Here is a 20,398-nt window from a genome sequence, read left to right as displayed (position 1 = left end):
GAAGAAGAAGAAGAAGAAGAAGAAGAAGCCAGACCAAGACCAAGTGACAAGCGTGTTTGATAATTACAATAAAGGGAGTGTCAAGGCATTAACTCAGCATTTTTTGATATGAGATGAAAGATGTGAAAATGTATTGCATGACATTTAAAAGAAATGGTTTCTAATTACCAATAAACCTTCTGATTTTTCACAGTGACAACTTTACAGACCTATGCCATTAAAGCTACTATACTTAATATTTGTATATAAACAATAGAAGAAATTAATATATAGAATGTAAAGCGGTCACTTATAATGACACAACTCCAGAGTATTATCACCTGACTACTCTACACTTCCTCACAGCAGTTCAGTCTCCTTTTGCTCTATGTTTTGGTTTGGCCCAGCAACTATTTTGGTTCATTCTGAAGGCTAAAAAAATATACACAGATCTAGGCTAAAAAAACTGGCTTTTTTAGCTAGCTAACTAACTAATGAACATAAAAAGTCTGGGCTCACTTCACTGCAGGTTGGCTTTGGGAGGGTCCTTCAAAAAATGATTGACACGGGAATTAGCCAGTAGTATAATGAGTTTGTAGAGGCCTGACACAGCCAGATAAAACATGCTTTCCTGGGTTTAAACCCATGTTAAAAGGCATTTCAGTAAGTTACTGTCAGTCTTTGCAGGCTACAGAGTAAATAGAAGGAAAATAGTTGATGAATTTTATTACTTTGGTGGAATAAACACTTTTAAATTACTCTTTTATATTCATTTGTACAAAAATATCATGTACTATAACAACATACTTTTGGCAAGACATGATGTTTGTCTGGAAAAAACCCACAAACAGCAATTCACTTATACTCATTCTGAATGTTTAGTTGTAAAATTAAGAGAGTCACCTTTCAAATAAAACCAGGGTCATGAATGTAAACAAAAGAGTTGAAGTTGAAGTATTACCTTCCTGACTACGGAAGGACCCAAAAATGCAGACCCAAGAACGAACCTAGAGTTTATGTGGTTTATTTAAAGACAAACAATGAAAAGGGCAACAAGAGGCTCAACCTGATGAGTGTTGTCGCCTCACAGCAAGAAGGTTCTGGGTTCGAGTCCCAGCCTTTATGTGTATAGTTTGCATGTGTTCCCTGTGCTTGAGTGGGTTCTCTCCGGGTATTCCGGCTTCCTCCCACAGTCCAAAGACATGCAGCTCAGGTTGACTGGTGACTCTAAATTGCCCGTAGGAGTGAGTGTGTGTGTGTGTGTGTGTGTGGCTGTCTGTCTGTCTCTAAGTGTCAGCGGTGTGATAGACTGCCGAGCTGTCCAGGGTGGACCCCGCCTCTCGCCCAATGTCAGCTGGGATGGGCTGCAGCATCCACATGACCGTCTTCAGGATAAATGGTATAGATGATGGATGGATGCATCTATGCATTTTGTACAGAACTGAATTGCCTTGGTGTATAAAAATGTTTTATACAAATACAATTGCCTTGCCTTTGTCAGATCTAATAAATAAGGAATATTACATTTAAGTCCCAAAATGCTGCAGTGTCTAAACTTGTGTAGCTGGTGTGTATGTTGTATTTTGCTTGATCTCAGGTTCAGCCTTGTAATGTGAGGTCTAAATATAGTGTAGAGCTTTTGTCATCTAATCGCAAAGTTTCTCTTGAAACATAACTATTTCTCTCCACTCTCTAATGGGTGGAAAAGCCCTAAAAATAATAATAATGAGCATAATAATACATCGAGTAGTAAAGGAAGATATCAGTCTGCATTAGATTTATTCAGTATAAAACTGTATGAACTTGAATGAGTCATGCTGAGCCTGTGTGCTGGCTGAATAAGACAAAATACAATGCTTCGACCAAATGGAGCTTTTATAGTCAAGGAGTCTTTGGACATTGTCCACTAAATTATTAGCTTTTGCTCTTCTAAAACCCCTGGGAGAAATGTCTGTTATTTTTAGCTGCTAAATGACATGACATATATGTCACATGTGCCTATCTGACAATATGACCCATATAAACCTTCATATGGCACGCTTACTGTACCAGACATTTGTTGTCATGGTAACAGTCATGCATTCAGTTTGCTCCATGCAATCATTCCACTCTGACTTTGTCTGACTGTTGTTGGTACAGGGCAGGAAGCTTACAATGGGTGTATATGAACTTTTTTTTTTAACTGAAAATAGCTGCCTCCTGCTGCTGGAAAGTAAACCGAAGCATAACACAGCTAAACTAAAGTACAACTAAACAAAAAACCTGTATGCTGCTGTGTGTGCTTTTCACTCCGAGTGCCTTCTTTCCTCTTATGCAATCATTTTATCCATTGTTATTAAAAAAAATAAATATTTGTGCAGCTTTAAGGTAGGTAAGGTAGCAACCATTATATTTGCAGTTTATCCTGAAGGCCATTCACACACAGATAGTTTCACAAACTCTAGTGGGTTCAAACTCTTTCCAAGTTTAAGATGAAACTACATGTACCAAGAGGCATGATAAAGTTGTGCTCCATTACAGGTACTGTACAGCACAGTGTACCAGCAGAGTTATGATTAAGTCCTAAGAAGGCATTCACACTGGAAATATGATTTAAATAGCACCCTTTCTTTCACAAGGCTTTTCACTGAGGAGAACCTTAGAAACCAAATGTTTTTACCAGCACTGAATGAATGAGCTTGCCACAAACAACAAAACAACTGCTGACATATCAGAAGTTTAAAGTAGATAAACTTGCAATATTACAATATTTTCATTGGTAATATTTGATTTTTAATATATTGTTATCATTTTAAGATCACATTAAGATACTACCTGTAATGCTCTGCATCTCTGAGACTGATGTTTTTTTATTGCCTTCACTGCTCACAGAATATCTAACTAGGAGGGGTACATGTGTGGACCCTGTGGTGTCCGCTGACTTCTTCTTGTAGGTTTGAGAGTTGCTAGGGCTCTAAAGAATAATAAAAAAAAAACATCTCAGGGTCATGAATCATCTCTACTTTTACACGTGCAGCACGGAGGGCAGATTACAAGGAAACATCATGCTGAATTAACTACACTTTAACAACAGAAAAGGCTGTTCACACCTTTGAGGTGTTCAGCATGTGTCATACTACTTTCAGTTGACTCCCGTGAATAGGTGTGACACAGTGACAAAACAGGAACAGTACATTTCCTCCTACTAGCTAAGCATTATACAACATAAGTGTTATCACATCAATTTATAAAAAATCTTACAGTAGCACCGACTTTCTGTTTGCGCTCAAGGTCTTCTCTTTGTGTTTTCAGGTACTGTAATAGGTGGCAGATTTATCAAAGCTTTAAGAGAAAAATCATTTCCCGGTTGCAATTAACATTTGACATGTATTTACAAGTCATTACAGTATTTACAGTTACTCTGACATGATAGTTATACATAATTAAGCTCAGACCTTAATGCAAATGGGATTCAAAGTTTTACTTCAAACAACAGTGAACTGAGATCTATGTTAAATGTAAGGAAATCCCCTCAGATGAAACATGACTGTCTACAGTACAACCTTTGTCTCTTATGTAACAGGACTATCTTCCCATGTTTTTCCGCCTGCCAGATGTTAGTTTGAGCACCATCCTTCATAACAAGTTTATTAAGTTATGTAGACCATGTTCACACCAGCACAGGGTTCATTCCTGGAAATAAAATACTTAATATTTATAATTGCAAAGGATATCTGAAACCTGTGACTGGACATTTAATCAGGTATCAGCTAATACCACAATCTTTTTAAAATATATATTTATTAGGTTTTTCAAAGTTTTACAACAAATGCACAAGAGAAAACAACAAAAACTCCAAACTCACAACTCTGGCTCAAACATGTGCACACAACACAGTTACACAGTCCAGTGGAATGATTTAGGAAAATCCCTGCAGTGTGATGGCCAAGTTCTCAATCTTTAAAAAAAATGGTGTAGAGTGTAGTAAACATGTAAGATATTCTACTGGTACCAGGTCCAATAGACCTCTCTGCCAGCCTGTAACAGTTGGTCCTTTTTCACTAGTCCACTGCAGCAAAATATTTTGCTTTGTAGCAAAAGCAAGGACACAATACAGTCTCTTATTCTTTGATATTACATATTTGCTTGGGAGACCAGCAGAAGAGAAATGGGTCCATTTCTAGCTTCATACCCAGTATTTTAGAGAGCACATCAGACCGGTATTTTTGTAACCAGCAAGATGAGCAGAAGAGTGCCAATTTCTTTCTTGCATTTAAGGCCCATGGGAGAAAGATTGGAATAAAAATTATGTCTACGGCTGGGGGAAATGTGGCTCCTGTGTATAATTTTAAGAAGTATTGCTTTAAACCTGTTACAGACTGATACTGATTTAGCATATCTCAAGATATTTTCCCAATCCTCATCATCAATTATGACAGAAAGCTCCTTCTCCAATGTGTCTCTCAGCCCCTGTAAACTGACAAGGAATACATGGCTCTATGTAACATATATATAGACATCTTTCCAGCTGTCTGAAATAATTTCTCAACAGGTGATGCTTCTGAGTTAACACCTAATGTTGTATCATGTAACAGACAATGTCTTATCAAATAATGAAAGAAGTCCTGTCTGGGGATGCTGTATTTGTTCAAATACAGCATCACTTGTTCAAATGTCATTGGTGTATTATCAGAAAATACATTTTTCAACCTACTAATGCCTCTGTTACTCCATACAATGAAACCAGCCTCTATCCACCCAGGCTGGAAGTCATTTAAAACTTGGGTCTGTGTTTAGGATACAATAAATATGGTAATATATTTAATAAGGGATATGCATCCCAGCTAGGATATAGGTAATGAATTCTACTGATCCAAATCCTATTTAATGCCATAACCTTTGACACAGTGTAGCAAGTTACATGAACCCTCCTCAAAATATAAAGGCTCTTCTTATACCATAATGAATGCCAGTGAACTGGTGCTGATGCTCAATAGAATTAGATTTCTGCTCAGGTTGAAGTAGGGTGGAGCTACAGCTTATATAACAGCACACTATAGACAAGGCAATTTTTTTTATTTATATAACATTTGTTTATATATTCATAAAAAAGGCAATTCATAGTCCTTACAGTGGGTACGGAAAGTATTCAGACCCCCTTAAATTTTTCACTCTTTGTTATATTGCAGCCATATGCTAAAATCATTTAAGTTCATTTTTCCCCTCATTAATGTACACACAGCACCCCATATTGACAGAAAAACACAGAATTTTTGACATTTTTGCAGATTTATTAAAAAAGAAAAACTGAAATATCACATGGTCATAAGTATTCAGACCCTTTGCTGTGACACTCATATTTAACTTAGGTGCTGTCCATTTCTGCTGATCATCCCTGAGATGGTTCTACACCTTCATTTGAGGCCAGCTGTGTTTGATTATACTGATTGGACGTGATTAGGAAAGCCACACACCTGTCTATATAAGACCCTACAGCTCACAGTGCATGTCAGAGCAAATGAGAATCATGAGGTCAAAGGAACTGCCTGAAGAGCTCAGAGACAGAATTGTGGCAAGACACAGATCTGGCCAAGGTTACAAAAAAAAATTTCTGCTGCACTTAAGGTTCCTAAGAGCACAGGGGCCTCCATAATCCTTAAATGGAAGACGTTTGGGACGACCACAACCCTTCCTAGAGCTGGCCGTCCGACCAAACTGAGCTATCGGGGGAGAAGAGCCTTGGTGAGAGAGGTACAGAAGAACCCAAAGATGACTGTGGCTGAGCTCCAGAGATGCAGTCAGGAGATGGGAGAAAGTTGTAGAAAGTCAAAGAAAGTCAACCATCACTGCAGCCCTCCACCAGTCGGGGCTTTATGGAAGAGTGGCCCGACGGAAGCCTCTCCTCAGTGCAAGACACATGAAAGGACTGCATCTCTGGAGCTCAGCTACAGTCATCTTTGGGTTCTTCTGTACCTCTCTCACTAAGGCTCTTGTTCCCCGATAGCTCAGTTTGGCCGGATGGCCAGCTCTAGGAAGGGTTCTGGTCGTCCCAAACGTCTTCCATTTAAGGATTATGGAGGCCACTGTGCTCTTAGGAACCTTAAGTGCAGCAGAAATTTTTTTGTAACCTTGGCCAGATCTGTGCCTTGCCACAATTCTGTCTCTGAGCTCTTCAGGCAGTTCCTTTGACCTCATGATTCTCATTTGCTCTGACATGCACTGTGAGCTGTAGGGTCTTATATAGACAGGTGTGTGGCTTTCCTAATCACATCCAATCAGTATAATCAAACACAGTTGGACTCAAATGAAGGTGTAGAACCATCTCTGGGATGATCAGAAGAAATGGACAGCACCTAAGTTAAATATATGAGTGTCACAGCAAAGGGTCTGAATACTTATGACCATGTGATATTTCAGTTTTTCTTTTTTAATAAATCTGCAAAAATGTCAAAAATTCTGTGTTTTTCTGTCAATATGGGGTGCTGTGTGGACATTAATGAGGAAAAAAATGAACTTAAATGATTTTAGCATATGGCTGCAATATAACAAAGAGTGAAAAATTTAAGGGGGTCTGAATACTTTCCATACCCACTGTATGTTGTGGCTCAGGAGGTAGAGCGAGTCGTCCTAACTGTAGGGCTGATGGTTTGATCCCAGGCTTCTCCAGTCCACATGCTGATGTGTCTTTAAGACACTGAATCCCACGTTGCTCCCATTGATATCACCTTGTGTTTGTGTGTGAATGGGTGAATAGGAAATAGTGTAAAGTGCTTTGAATGAGCTTCAATGTGCAGAAATGTGCTATAGAAGTATAAGACCATTTACAAATAGATAAAACATTAAAAGCAAACATAGATGAAAGAGTAGAATAAAAAAATAAAATAAAAAATAGATTATTGTGTACATCACATTTAATGTTGCAGCTGGTAAAGGTGGCCACGGTGTTGCACTCTATAACGAAGGAGACACTGAGGCATTGCCTTTATTAAAATCAAATACAATAAAGCTGACGGTTTTGTTAAATGAGAAATTCACGTAATTATTGCAAAACTGTGCTTTTAGAAAGGCTATAATTTCTGGGGAAGAGATTGTAAATCTGTGAGCCCTCCATTGTTGTATACAGTAAATTACGGAGAATAAGAGGAAGCCAATTCCATTAACACCAAATAAGATTATACAGCAGATTAAATAGACTAAGACCATGCGTGTGTCTGCGCGCGCGAGAGAGAGATAAAGAGAGAAAGAAAGGGAGAGATAGATAGATAGAGAGAGAGAGAGAGAGAGAGAGAAAGAGAGACAGAGCTCCGGTTGCTTTGAGATTCAAAGTTTTCCATCTCCGTCCCTCCGCATGTTCATTTACCGGGAAACGCAGCTGATGGAGAAACACACCGTGCCATTAGTCTAGCGCGCACCACTCTGTGCTGAGGATGCTGCGCTCTTCTTCTTCACTTTAATCCACGGACATTAAGTGTTTTACTCGGTTTGCTCTTCACTTCACTGTCGCAGCATGAGCGCTACTTGCAGCAGTTACTACAGCGCTGACAGTGTGTTTATGGACGGCTTCTCCTGCCCCAAACCGGGAAATGCCGCCGCCGCCGTCTACTGTTGCGGATTTAATGATGTCAAATATTGCTGTGATGACCCAAACAGTTTTTTCCCATATGAGTACCGATACATGTGGTGGCTGAGGTAAGGGGGGGAACGTATTTGTAACTCATTTGAAAATTGGTGTTTTTGCCATGAATGAATGCGCTTTACGCCGAGGTGGGAGGAGAGGCGCAGCTGAGGCCAATTTTGCTGCTCCTTTTGACCCGAAATGAGGATAGCGATACTATCTGCTCAGACCACCTATCGCATTCCCAAGGGCATGTACATTTTTTCTGCCAAGGCTGGGAAGCACGAGATCGGGTATCCAAATGTATTTTCATGGATACACCAACTTAAAATGAACCCTTAAATCCACAACAGATCTGCTGGAATCAGCTCTGAATAACTGATTGTGTATTCACATCATTTTCATACTCAAACCATTCAGTGACCTCTCCTGTCCTGTGGATGGGGACACTGTCCTGGTTGAGACCACTCCCACCAGAACATTTCCTCATAGGATAACGGTTTGGGAACTCTCAGAGCAACTTTGTGCTGATTTGCTGTGATTCAGCACTGACATAATATTGGAGTCATTTGTACTTGTACTCATATCCACATTTATTTTTAGCCAGATCATTAACACAGTGAAACTGTTGCAGTACAACTACATGTAGAGCACAAACATTTTAACATGTGTCATCTGTAGATTAAAAGGTTTGTTTGTTGAATATGTTGTTCATACCTTACCCATTATTTATCCTGTTTTTATCTTCCATCCTTTACTATTCTTTTTTCCATCCCAACACCAACATGTATCTCCTTACGGTCCTCTCCAACCCTCTCTCGTCTCCTCTCAGTGTTGGAGCTCTGGTTGGTCTGTCCATTGCAGCAGTGGTCCTCCTTGCCTTTCTCATCACTGTTTGTGTCCTCTGCTACCTCTTCATCGCAACCAAACCCAGTCGCCTTGATAATGGCCTACCCCTCAGAACGCCAGGTGAGTGTATGTGTAGACTCTCCTACGCTGTTCCTGAAATCCTTCACTTATGGGACAGTCATTGCAATCAACAGCATTTTCAAGCTTTAACTGATCAGATGTACTTTCCAGCAGGAGATTCTAGTGAGGGATCCAGCCATGCAAGAGCGGCTTGTGCCTGTGGCCCACCAGGACTCAGAAAACACTTCATGAGCAGGAAGCTGGACTGTGATAACCAGCCGCAGGACCCAGAGCGCCTGTTTCAACGCTGCTTCACAGCTACTGTCACTGGTGTGGAAGTGGAAAGTCCATAGACTTCTCATTTAAAATAGGACTAGCAGTCCAGAGGTCAGGAGAACCAGTGAATCTGGAGGCAGCCTGTGCTGTCAGTGGATGACCATGGCAGAGAAACAGCAGCTGACATAATGCGGTGTGCAGTAGTCTGGTGGTGCTTGAACGGAATAAATGATGAGTGACACTAATGATCTGTGAAAAAGTTCTCAGACAGTATGAGGGTTCTAACTCATGCCTTGATGAAGTTCTTTCATGCACTGAATCTCTCTCCTCATAATTAAGTGTTTTAGAAATGAGCAGCAGCAACCAAGTGTGAATGACTTGAAACTAATTATCCCCTATCTTTTTGAAAGAAAGTGCATACAGAAAGTATTCAGACCCCCTTCCCTTGTCGCACACTTTAGTGTTGTAAATTTAATTTGAAATGGCTAATATTGCCATTTTTGCTCATCAGTCTACACTTAGTAAATCCTAATGGCAAAGTTGTGTCATGGCAAGTTTTATTTGTTTAGATCATTATCAAAATCTAAATTTTAGGGGTTTTACAGTCTGTACAGCATACAACACCACAACAACCTCTGTCCTTAAATCCTTAAACTGGATGAGGAAAAACTCCTTAAGATATAAATAAATCCATAAATTTAACTTTAACAGGGAAAACATTTATAAGTATGGACTGTATTTGGCCGCATTCATTGTTCCCTCAGTTCTGACCAGTGTCCATGTCCCTATTGCTGAGAATAGGGACCCCCCCACCTAATATCATGATACTGTGACCACCATGTATCATCATGGGATGAGTATTAGCAGGTGATGAACAGTGGCTACAGCATACCAGGCATATTGTCTGGAGTTCTGCTCAAAGAGCACAGTTTATGCCTCATCAGACCAGAGAATGTTTTTCCTCATGCTCATATAGGATGAGCCTTTTAGTCACAGTGGCTTCTGTCTAGTCACCCTACCACAGAGGCCTGATTGATGGAGTTCTGCTGTTCTACCATCTCTGCAGAGAACTTCTGAAGCTCTCCTAGAGTGACCGTTGGGTTCTTGGTCACCTCCCTGACTAAAGCCCCTTTTCCACCACCTGGTACCAACTCAACTCATCTCGACTCGCCTTATTTGTGTTTCCATCAGTCAAATGTTGGGGCCAGCCCCCGAGTACCTGCTGCTGTTTTCGGTATCACTCCTGTTGAGGTTCCAAGCGAGCAGAGGCAATACCAAACTGTGACATGTAAACACTGCAGACTAGAGACTGGTCAGAGGGATTGCGTCATCAATATGCGAGACGTCCTGGAACAAAGAAAGTGACATTTTAAAAAGCAATGTTATTTAACGCTAACCAATACTTTATTGTAGTTATTGTACTAACAGCCACATACCAAGAATCAGAAGCAGCCTGCCTTCAATGGCCTCAATGTTACTGTGTCAGTTGCTGACGACATCACAGCAGTGTAATGCAGTGCCACTATGACAACCAGCTACAGTGAGAGGAGACCATCTGAGGTGGAAAACCAAGCACCTGTTACCAAAAGAGAGTAGAGCTGAGTTAACTGAAAAAGGGGCTTAAGGTCCTTCTTGTTGGTTGACTCAGTTTAGTCAACAGAGGAGTCCTGGTCTATGCTGCTCAACACTCAAAGGTGTAGAAATGTTTTTTCCCTTGCCCTGATCTGCATTGCATCTATCCATCATGGAGGTCCACAGAGTTCTTGGACTTGACGTTGTAAGACCTTGTATACACAGGTGTGGGCCATTCTAAACTAAGTCCAGTTTGGTTCGGACTGCCACAGCAAACATCTGAAAACCTTTGCACAAAACAGATTTCATGTTTTGACTTTTAATACATTTGTAAACATCTCTAAAAACACATTTTCACTTTGTCTTTAAGTGTTATGAGTCTAGACTGATGGGCAAAAATGATCAAGTGAAAACAAAAATCTGCAACACAATAAAGTGAGCAAAAAGTGAAGGGGTTTGTACGGTTTCATCTGCATCTAGGAAAAATGCTGGAGATGAGGCAGATGGCAAAAGGAAAAGACTTACAGTAGATACACCAAGACAACAGCTGAGCTTCAGGGTGCACCCTTTGTACTTACTGTACATCTGCTATAATTTACTCAGGGACTGAGGGGTTTGTGGGGACGATTCACCCTGTGTACAGTGTGTTTCTTTACAAATGTTTCATGTTGAGCTCAACTTTAGTGGAATTCACACTGTTGACCGATAGCTAGGCGTATCAGTGCTGACCTTTGAGGGGAGAACTAGAATCCAAAATGAATGCCCTTGTAATTTATGAGCTGTGTTACACCATCAGTTTTTATTACATCCTCTGTTGGAGTAAACACTGAGTGAACGTAGTTTAGCTTAGTTTGTTAGTGACTCATTAATGAACAAGTTAAGCTAACAAGCCAATGAATATGCCATCTTAAAGAGCTGCACACACACATTTGTAAATCGTGATTTGATTTTATCGGTAGATCGACAAATGCGTCTGTGGCCTTCATGAGACACACAAATCGGTTTTACACATATGTAATGTTGACTGTATGAGTAAATCGCTGAATATGCTTGTGTGGCTAGTAGTGATAGAATTTTACCCCCATACTGGCTGAGCAGTAACATGGTGTGTCACAGAACATCTGGGGAAAGTGAAGAGAACCAGAGAAAACAGGAAGATAGAAGCTCTGGGAACCATTTACTATAGCAGTTCCCAAACTAGCCTTGTATGGAGTCATGATAGGCCCCATCCATTTTGCATGGGCAAACGTGATGTGGTCGCCGCTTTACGCTGTGCCTCATTTTGGTTTTAGTTACCTAAACTAACCAAAACTCAACTTTTAAAGTGACCAATTAATAAAGTAGCAGGTAGACACTGAGAACTTTTTTTTTCTTTAAGTACAAATATTTTAAGTACTCGCTGGGTCTGATAGTGTACACAGAACAGTCATGCCTCACTGAGACTCTTCTGTGTGGACACTGTGGTCCAGGTGTAAGTGAGAATAGATTTGATCATTGTTATAAAGAACACTCAGGCTCTCATGCAGCTTCATTCCCTCTAAAAACCAAACCAGGTTATACATATTATAACTGCTGCTCCTTAATAGCACAATGGATAGTACCAGCCTGTGCTGGTATGGTGGTGTATACAGTAAAGGTTATTAGGACAAACACAAGGCTTTCTGATCACTGTGCCATTGAGCTAAAGGACATTTTGTCAGTTTCTTTTGTTCAGAGATTAACCAACCAATCTTGATCATGACTATTTCACATCAAAACACCTGACATATTAAATGGCGGTATGACACTGCACAACTTACATGGTTTGTCCACCTTTTAGCTTTTGTCTGAAAAGCCCAGACTGGATATAGTAACTGCATTTCTGTGGACCCGCCGACACACTATGCTCTGTATCAACTGGATACTCAGTTCAGTCTTTAAACTTTCAAGTGCCCTTGTTTTTTGTTGTTATTTAACTCAGAAGAGTAGCTAAAGTATTCCTAAATGAATGCAAATTGTCACGTCTAGTGTTCGTGATTCAATTTAGCTTGTGTTGTTTATGGAAAATGACATCAATTTTATATTTTGTCAGCACTTGTGTTTTTCCTCTGTGCTGCAAAAATGAACTCTTTAATATAAAACAGAAAGCTCCTTATGTAACACTATGTTTATAAATATGTGTAAAAAAGTTACCTCATAAAATATTATAAACTTTCTATTTGTCATGTTTGTCAAATGTTTGGAGGAATGAAGTTTGTTTTTTACTCATCCACATGTGGATGAATTCAGTTTCTCATTTGTACATGTCGGCTCAAAGGTCTGCAGTGTACTCTACTGTAGCATCCATGCGCTGTACATTTCAAAGAATAAAAGAGGCAAACAAGACTAAGGGTGGAATATTTTGCATATGATATCACAATACATTGGATGGCAGCGTTTTGAAAATAGATTCTATAAATGTGGTTTATTCATACAGTTCTTGAAAGAGCATCAGTAAATCATAGCATTTACATTGTGATGTGCTGTCAAATGGGATTTAAAACACATACTACACACATGCTGTATCTACTACTACTACTCTAGGCTGCTCCCGTCAGGGGTCGCCATAGCAAATCCAAGTCGCATGAGTAATTTGGCACGGTTTTACGCCAGATGCCCTTCCTGACACTACACACAGGCTTTATATGATATCTATTAAAGAACATGATAAACTAATGGCGATTGAATCCTAAAAACTACAATAGCTAAGACTGAAAGGGTGACTATTTCATTGTCAGCTCTAAGACATTTCTGGCACTTTTTTCTTTTAGTAGTTTATCTTATAAGCTATTATTTCTGTGTAGCTTCTTCCGGTTCTTTCAAACCAGGAACTCTCAATGAGACGAAAGAGACTGCTTTAGATTTTATAAAAAATAACCGTGCTGGTTTATTCAGAGGATCACAGGTAAAATTCACAGTACACGTCCAGAGCTCTCTCACCCTTCTACCTGCGCGCAGGCAGCAGAAAGCTGAGAAAGTCTGGACCCAACAACCTATATAATATTAATCATTTTTGGGCTAGCCCATGCTACAAGGGGCGTCAAACCGTGACGCCACCCGATAAGCAAGCTTTGCAGCTGCTCTATCGTTTAGCCAAAACATGAGGAAAAGTCAAGGTGCGTGACTGTTGTTTTCGTGGTGTGTATCTAAAACAATTGGACATAACCTTACACATTAAGACAAATATTAAGACTAGCATTACAGTTGACCCTAAAAGCTCTTTTCCTGTAACCTTGGCGTGCCTGCAATCCCTGCAGGCTGAATAGTTACAGCAAACTAGTCACCCTGTCTGCACTAAACATTCCTAGACAACAAATCTCTATCCACATCTATCTAACTAAGAAATAACCTAACAATCTAAAGCTTTTCTTTTTTTGGTTGATGTTTGTTGTGTCTGTATTAAAATACTCAGCCGAAGCCTTTCTCTGGCAATTTCTTTTCCCCTTTGATTTAAAGCTGCTATGCCAGTAGAAGAGATTAGATGAGTTAGTGAGACTTCAGGTCAGAGAGGTCAGATCTCTCACTGGCTCGGGGTTCTTCAGCTTTTCAAGCAGAGGGTGGGAGTCTTGTTTCAGTAAAAAGGATGCCAGTCACAACACACCTGCTTTGATAATTGCAATAAGCACTGGACAGTCTTGTTCATAACTTTCTTTATGCTGAATTTTAGCATCAGTTGCATGATTTATTTTAGAGAGATTGCAGTCAAATGTGCATTAATAATAGCTGAGACAGAGTCCACCTGGGATCATCCCAGTGCTTTTCAACTTGCTCTCCGTTCACCACTTAATGATTTAGTGTCAATTCGTCCAAGCAAAACAACTGAGTTTTTAGGAGTGAATGTAAAGCTGCAGTCTTTGCTTCACTGATATTCTCTAAAATCCAAAAACACAATATATATATACACTAGCAGTCCAAAGTTTGGGGTCACCTCCATTTTCCCAGGTGTTTATTAGTGTAATTCATCATCGAACACATTTGTGGCATCTTTCTACAACTGAAATCAGATAGTGTTAGGATAGACAGCGCTTTTGTATACATTCCCACAAATGTGTTGCCTTGCTTTCACTCTTTTGCTGGAATGTGTGGACACTCTGCTGGACACCCCATCAGTTGAAACCTGTAGTCTTGTTCTTTTCTTCTACACAGCAAGGAGGTTTTTTGATCATTCTCCTGCTGTGGGATGAACTCTAACAAGGTCTGACTTCCCTTGTTAAAGTGTAAAATAAATAAATTCCAACTATACCTGCTACATTTATCAATCTGAAGCTCTTCTGCCACAATGTGTATATATAAATGTATATATTTATAAATTGATTGTGTCTTTTTTATAAACACTTTTTAATTGCACATACTTCCTATTTTGAATGAACACATTTTTATATTTATGCTTGTTAATTTCTTTTTTTTATTTCCTGTTGCCTTACAAACATACTGAGAGCTTCTGTATCAGTCAGATACTTTATGTGTTTAACTACTTGTCCAGTAAAAGTGATTCTGATTCTCTCTTTTGTTTCAGTGTTGCTCTGTTTTGTCTTATGCTTTGTATTCTTTTCTACATAATACAGGTGGAAGAGAGAGAGAGAGAAAGAAGAAATCAGCCGTCCTGTCTCCTTTAAGAGTGTAAACACCTTTATTTGGCAGTTTTAGCTGTTTAAAATGAAATCTACAACACAGTAATGTGTGCAAAACGTGAAGGGATCTGAAACCACTGAAAGTATTTACAATAAAACAAATGGTCAACCTAATAAAGTTACTTATTAACGTCATTGTCTTAAGGGCATGGTGCAAGAAGGGTGACATTATGGCATGTCAACTAACCTTTGCCCAGTATGTCTTTAGTTTTTTTCCTTGGTGGCTGACAAGGAAGTCTAAAACACCAGTTAAAAGTCAGGACTAGGAGACGAACACTTGCTCAATCATTTATCCTAGTTTCGACAGGTAAGTCACTTTATATGATTTTTGTGTTTCTGTAAATTGTGTAAGTGGACAGTTGTGTTGTTATGAGTTCCAGGGTAATGTACTGTATGCGACATAATTTTGAGTCTGTTGTAGTCATATGACTTTTGTGCCGGAGTGTGTGCATCACCAGATAAACAAAATATTAACAGCTGACTTGATTTTCAGATAATTAGATATCTATCTATCTATCTATCTATCTATCTATCTATCTATCTATCTATCTATCTAGGCTTGAATATTCCTACAGCACTGTCAGATTTGGTCACTTTTTAAAAATAGGCTGAAAATACTCAAGAAGCTGATTTTGTACACTGAAAATTCATATTCTATAAGCTTATGATATGGTTTAAATGTAAAATTGTGACATGCACAATTACTAGTAAATACTCCCATTGTGTAATTCCACAACATGATATGGTTTAAATGTAAAATTGTGATATGCACATTTACTAGTAAATACTCCCGTTGTGTAATTCCACAAAGTGTAAGACTTTGCTAGATGTAATTTGTTACATTTTACCACTGGAGAAAAATCCAAAACCAAGCTTTATGGTCATCATCATAATGCAAATGAGAGTAATACCTAAAGTCTAATCTTTTTGTTCAATATACTTGAATAATAAAACAAAATTTCATTGTATTTCATCACAGTTGAAATGTATAGACACTAAAGTGGAATTTGCACCCATATTACTGTAAACATCATAATCAGTCTTTATTTGTCCAGTCAATTTTAATCATACTTTGAGTAGTCATATAAAGTCAACCCTCTAAAATATCAGTGTTTGTTTCAAGCCTATTGGAAGTCATAAGACATGGGTTAATAGCTGACTGGCTATAAAATATGAAACACAGTAGTATGTCATCTTTAATGTACTGCATGTCTCAGCATGTCTCATCAGCCACACATTACAAAAAGGATAGGTTCACATTTTGCTTTACTGTAAGTCATCCTTGAAACAAACTTGATAAACTATATGGCTGAGGGACAGTAACACACTTTATTTTTCATGATCTCAGTAAATGTAATCATGATCGATGATTGTATTTCTTTAGGTTTTTCCACCAGACAGAGAGATGGGTTGGTGGAGCTGCAGTATCGTTGTGGCATTTTCTCTTTGTGAAGCATTTATCACAGCAGCACATCCTGCTATTACATACGATGAGAGATACAAAGGCTCTCAGAGACATCTAATGGGAGATTACACCAGCAGTAATGCTAGTGTCAATGGAAGTAAGTAACCAAAGGACCACTCTGCAGGGTATTTTACCACCACCTAACTATTTACAGTCATATGTGTTTGAAGAACTTTGAACTTTATAACACTTCATTTACAGGAAACATTTCAAATGCTGACTTCACTGTCTTTATAGTCACATGAAGATGCAGTAAAATGTCTTCCTGTGGTTTTCCCAGGGGCAGCCAATCCAGACGAGATCCCAAAGTCAATGCCGTGGTCCTACCTGTTTGCGGGACTGGGCACCATCCTCGCTATCTCAGCCCTCATTGTGATGGCAATCAAATTTCGCCTCTTTCATCGCTTCCTGGCCAGCTACAGACACTCCCTGCTCCAAGAGTCCGATGGGGTCAGCCAGTATGGTCAAGAGGAGACGTCCTACCCTAGCAATGTGTCAGGTAGAATGGGAGTCACAGGAGGGACTGTGAGTAGGCTGGAGGAAGATGATGATGGCTTCATTGAGGACAACTACATCCAGACCAGCGAGAAAGAGAAGGCAGCAAGAGAATTACAGGAGGAGGAAGAGATGGACGACAGCGACGATGATCTTCAGTTCACTATAGCATGATTAGATAAAGGGAGACGTTATCAGAAACAACTGCTTTGCATTTAAGATGAAATGACACTCTAGGAGAGATCTAGACTGACAATTTAAAGCTGATTTTTTGGCTTGTAGCAGTTTAAAATCAATTTGTCAGTGAGAGATAAGTTCTCCTTGAAATGCCTCATATTCATTTTACAGTAAAGGTTGTTATTGGCCAAAACAGGCAAAACTATAAATATCACAAAAAATAGGAAGGTATAAAGAAAAAAAGAACAAACGTATTTATCAGAACTGTGGGTTTTTTCTGTAACACTTTATTTTACAGGTCTGAAAATTCCAGTTGATTTCCAAACAATTTCACAAGACGTTTCCTAGAAAGAACTGCATACAGTATTTTGATACTAATTATAAATACAAAGTGTGAAATTTGTCTACAAACAACCATTCAACAACATTTTAATTAATAAATTAATGGCAAATAATGGGGTTTCAATTGTGCAATTTTTTGAATGCAAAGAATTTTCTAGAACCCGGTAATAAATTCAACACAACTCAGTTGACTAACTAAAGAAAACTGCTTCACAGTTTTCTTTCTTATTTTTCTCTAATTATTATCAAACAACATGGCTCTTTCCAGGAAATGTTCAAGAAATTATTAGGAAATAACAGAAATTTAAAATAAAACATTTTTTCTTTTTTTCCTATTTTACATCCTTTAAGATTATTGGATGAGGGACTTGTGGTTGAATCATTGAGTCTACGTCCAAATTGGGCAAATTTAAATAGTATAATATGATAAAGTAATCATTTCCTTGAGTACAATGGTTGTGAAGGACAAAGTAGAGATTATCTTCTCTTTGGAGTTCAACCCCTAAAACTTTACTGTACTGAGGCAGCCAATGTTTTTGACCGTAGTGGGTCTTCATTAGACAAATGGCCAACATGACTGCATACAGTACTAAAACCGACTTCACCTTGCTAAGGTCAAATGCCCTTTGTTGCTGTAACTATTTTCTCAAAGATCTGTTAAGTCAAAATGTTGCCTGTCAAATAACCTCTTGTGTCTCCTTTTATATTTTTTGTATATACTCATTTATAAGTTGAACTGCACTAAACACTTAAAATGGCACTGTTCTTACTCTGCTAATGAAAAATGTTAATGTTGTCTGCCAGTCACTTGATCAAGTAAAACATAATCATTCAAGTTATGTGGTTTGTTAATTATTGCTTTTTGGCTGTGAATGAACAACAGGGAGGTGAAATAACATGACACGCCATCATCTTAACTGTCTGAACCTGCAGAAAGTTGTTTTACATGTATGAGATGCAGGAACTTGCTCATGTATGACAGAAAACAACATTTTAGTCATTCTACTGTCAAATATGCTACTGTTATGTGCACAGTTATTATTCTTTAAGTGCTACAGAACATCCAAAACACATCCAAAACAGTCATGTTTTGGTTTGACACACACACTTGCTGAGTTTATTTTCAGCAAACCTCTGCAGTGTGTTAAAAATTGTGCATCAAAGGTAAATGTTTGACGATGTTCAGTTGTAGTCAGTTTTGTGATAATGGCATGACAAAGACATGAAAAAGAGTTGTGAAGTTTAAAATTGAGTTTTTTACCCCACTTTTTTCCTTTATTTTGTGTATTTACTTGACAAATTTCATCTCCTTTTTCTCTGAGTGATTTTGCCCATTTAGTCCTTCAAATCAGACTGGTCCTGCTGGAAGATGTCTCTCTCCTGGCCTGGCTCATCTGCCCTCCTGAGACACTGAACACCTGGACAGCTTGACTCCCCAGCCTCCTCGCTCTGATCATTCTCATCCTCCTCCTCCTCCTCCTCCTCTGCCTTCTTCTCTGAAGGTAGATGAGCACGTTGTAGCCCACGACAGCCAGAGCCATGCCTGTCCCAGCAGCCATCAGCACCAGACCAGACACTAACATCTCTCTGCTGTTGTGACTGTGACTGCTGACTGTGGATACACAGACAAGCACTGTCCCACAGAGCATCACAGCCAACCCCACAGCCAGGATCAGTGCTGGGTCAGCTCTTCCTCCGCTCTTCAGCTGGTCGATCCAACGCCGGCTGTGCACACAGTTCATGTCCTGGATGGCAGAGCTGAGGAGTTGCTTGAGCAGAACAGCGAGGGCTAAGAGGCAGAGTGTGGTGCCCACCCCGAGGCGCCACTCTCCAGACAGGCTGGTGGTTGTGGAGAGGAGGCCCACACCACCAAGGCCCAGCCCCACTATGAGGGCCACTGATGCACAGTAGCACAACAGGGAGTGGCGTGGCTCTCGGAACCACCACAGCTCCACCTGGTCTTCCAGGACATGTTGCTGCATCAGGGTGGGGTCCATGTAGAGGCTTGGAGACCGATGCATGGTGTAGTAGAAGGTATGCATCTCAGACTTGGCAGCTCAATAGGATAATCATTACAAAGATCATTTTTTGTTATTTTTCTCTTTACCGCAACAATGCTTACTGCATTATTAGTAGAAACATCCTGTGCTTCATCTTAAAAGCGGTTGAAACAGTTACTCACATGGTGTTAAATGACCATCATGTGTTACTGTCCATCCATTTGCATCACATCAGACAACGTATTACAGTAGTAAAACTGAAAGATCCCACAGCTGTTTCATTTTGTAGAACAAATATTGGCTCTCAAAAAATAATCCCATTTCAAAGAACATTTTCCAGTTCTTATGGCAGAAATATCCTGACTTCAAGCTGAGGCAGAAAAAGAACCAAAACATGGAGAAGCTGGGTCTTCCACTGGTCGCAACTCACTTTAAGCAGAAAAGTGATGATGATGCTGACATCCTGGCAGGGTGTTGTGTCTGCTCATGATCACCACAGTGGCTGTACTGGTGTTACAGATCAATAATCACGCTGTCTAACCCAGTGCCAGGCAGAACAGTGGACCCCTGCTCCCCCAGTCTCATCACACAGGAACACCATCTTGTCTAGGTCAGTAGGAAAAAGATGAGCCACAGTAGCAGTGTTGGGTCATGGTTTGGACAGAGATTGGCGACACCGTCCACATATCCCCACACAGACAATGGGCTGACCGATGAACACAATGACTGTGCTGCAGAAGGCGGGTGGTGGTGGTGTGTGTGTGTGGAATGTGGGGGGTTAGTGATGTCAGTGCAAACTGATAATGGTGTTTCTGTGATCCCAACGATGGCGTCATTTGCACGCTGAGCTGAGCCTCTTAGCCTGGCCACAGTGAATGGTGCTGGTCTTCCAGTAACACACCTGCCAGTGCTTGAAAATATTTCTTCAGAACATTTTGCT

The 20,398-nt window shown here is 39.7% G+C and overlaps 3 protein-coding genes across 5 annotated transcripts; 2 read left to right on the top strand and 1 right to left on the bottom strand.

Annotated features, from left to right (window-relative positions):
* Positions 1-7,309: 7,309 nt before the first annotated feature.
* Positions 7,310-12,374, top strand: shisal2a (shisa like 2A). 2 transcript variants are annotated; one of them, XM_020618349.1, is made up of 3 exons: positions 7,310-7,647; positions 8,406-8,542; positions 8,657-12,374. In XM_020618349.1, the coding sequence occupies exons 1-3, from the start codon at positions 7,466-7,468 to the stop codon at positions 8,833-8,835; spliced, it is 498 nt and encodes a 165-aa protein (XP_020474005.1). In that variant the 5' UTR covers positions 7,310-7,465; the 3' UTR covers positions 8,836-12,374. The 2 variants fall into 2 exon arrangements, with proteins under 2 accessions (XP_020474005.1, XP_020474004.1); XM_020618348.1 differs by having other exon boundaries at positions 8,654-12,374.
* A 3,722-nt stretch (positions 12,375-16,096) lies between these two features.
* LOC109970660 (leucine-rich repeat-containing protein 19-like) lies at positions 16,097-17,113 on the top strand. Its single transcript, XM_020618381.1, has one exon. It carries the CDS (start codon positions 16,757-16,759, stop codon positions 17,111-17,113), a length of 357 nt encoding a protein of 118 aa, XP_020474037.1. The 5' UTR covers positions 16,097-16,756.
* On the bottom strand, positions 17,031-20,398 carry tmem125b (transmembrane protein 125b). 2 transcript variants are annotated; one of them, XR_002276436.1, is made up of 2 exons: positions 18,720-20,398; positions 17,031-17,102 (listed from the first exon to the last, which is right to left on the bottom strand). XR_002276436.1 is itself a non-coding variant. In XM_020618305.1 (1 exon), the coding sequence occupies exon 1, from the start codon at positions 19,498-19,500 to the stop codon at positions 18,802-18,804; it is 699 nt and encodes a 232-aa protein (XP_020473961.1). In that variant the 5' UTR covers positions 19,501-20,398; the 3' UTR covers positions 17,382-18,801. The 2 variants fall into 2 exon arrangements, 1 of the variants encoding a protein (XP_020473961.1); XM_020618305.1 differs by lacking the exon at positions 17,031-17,102 and having other exon boundaries at positions 17,382-20,398.

This window comes from Monopterus albus, unplaced genomic scaffold (assembly GCF_001952655.1).
Source record: "Monopterus albus unplaced genomic scaffold, M_albus_1.0 scaffold204.1, whole genome shotgun sequence".
Taxonomy (NCBI): Eukaryota; Metazoa; Chordata; class Actinopteri; order Synbranchiformes; family Synbranchidae; genus Monopterus; species Monopterus albus.
Note: the sequence above shows the minus strand (reverse complement) of the source record. Positions and strands in the feature narration are given on the sequence as shown.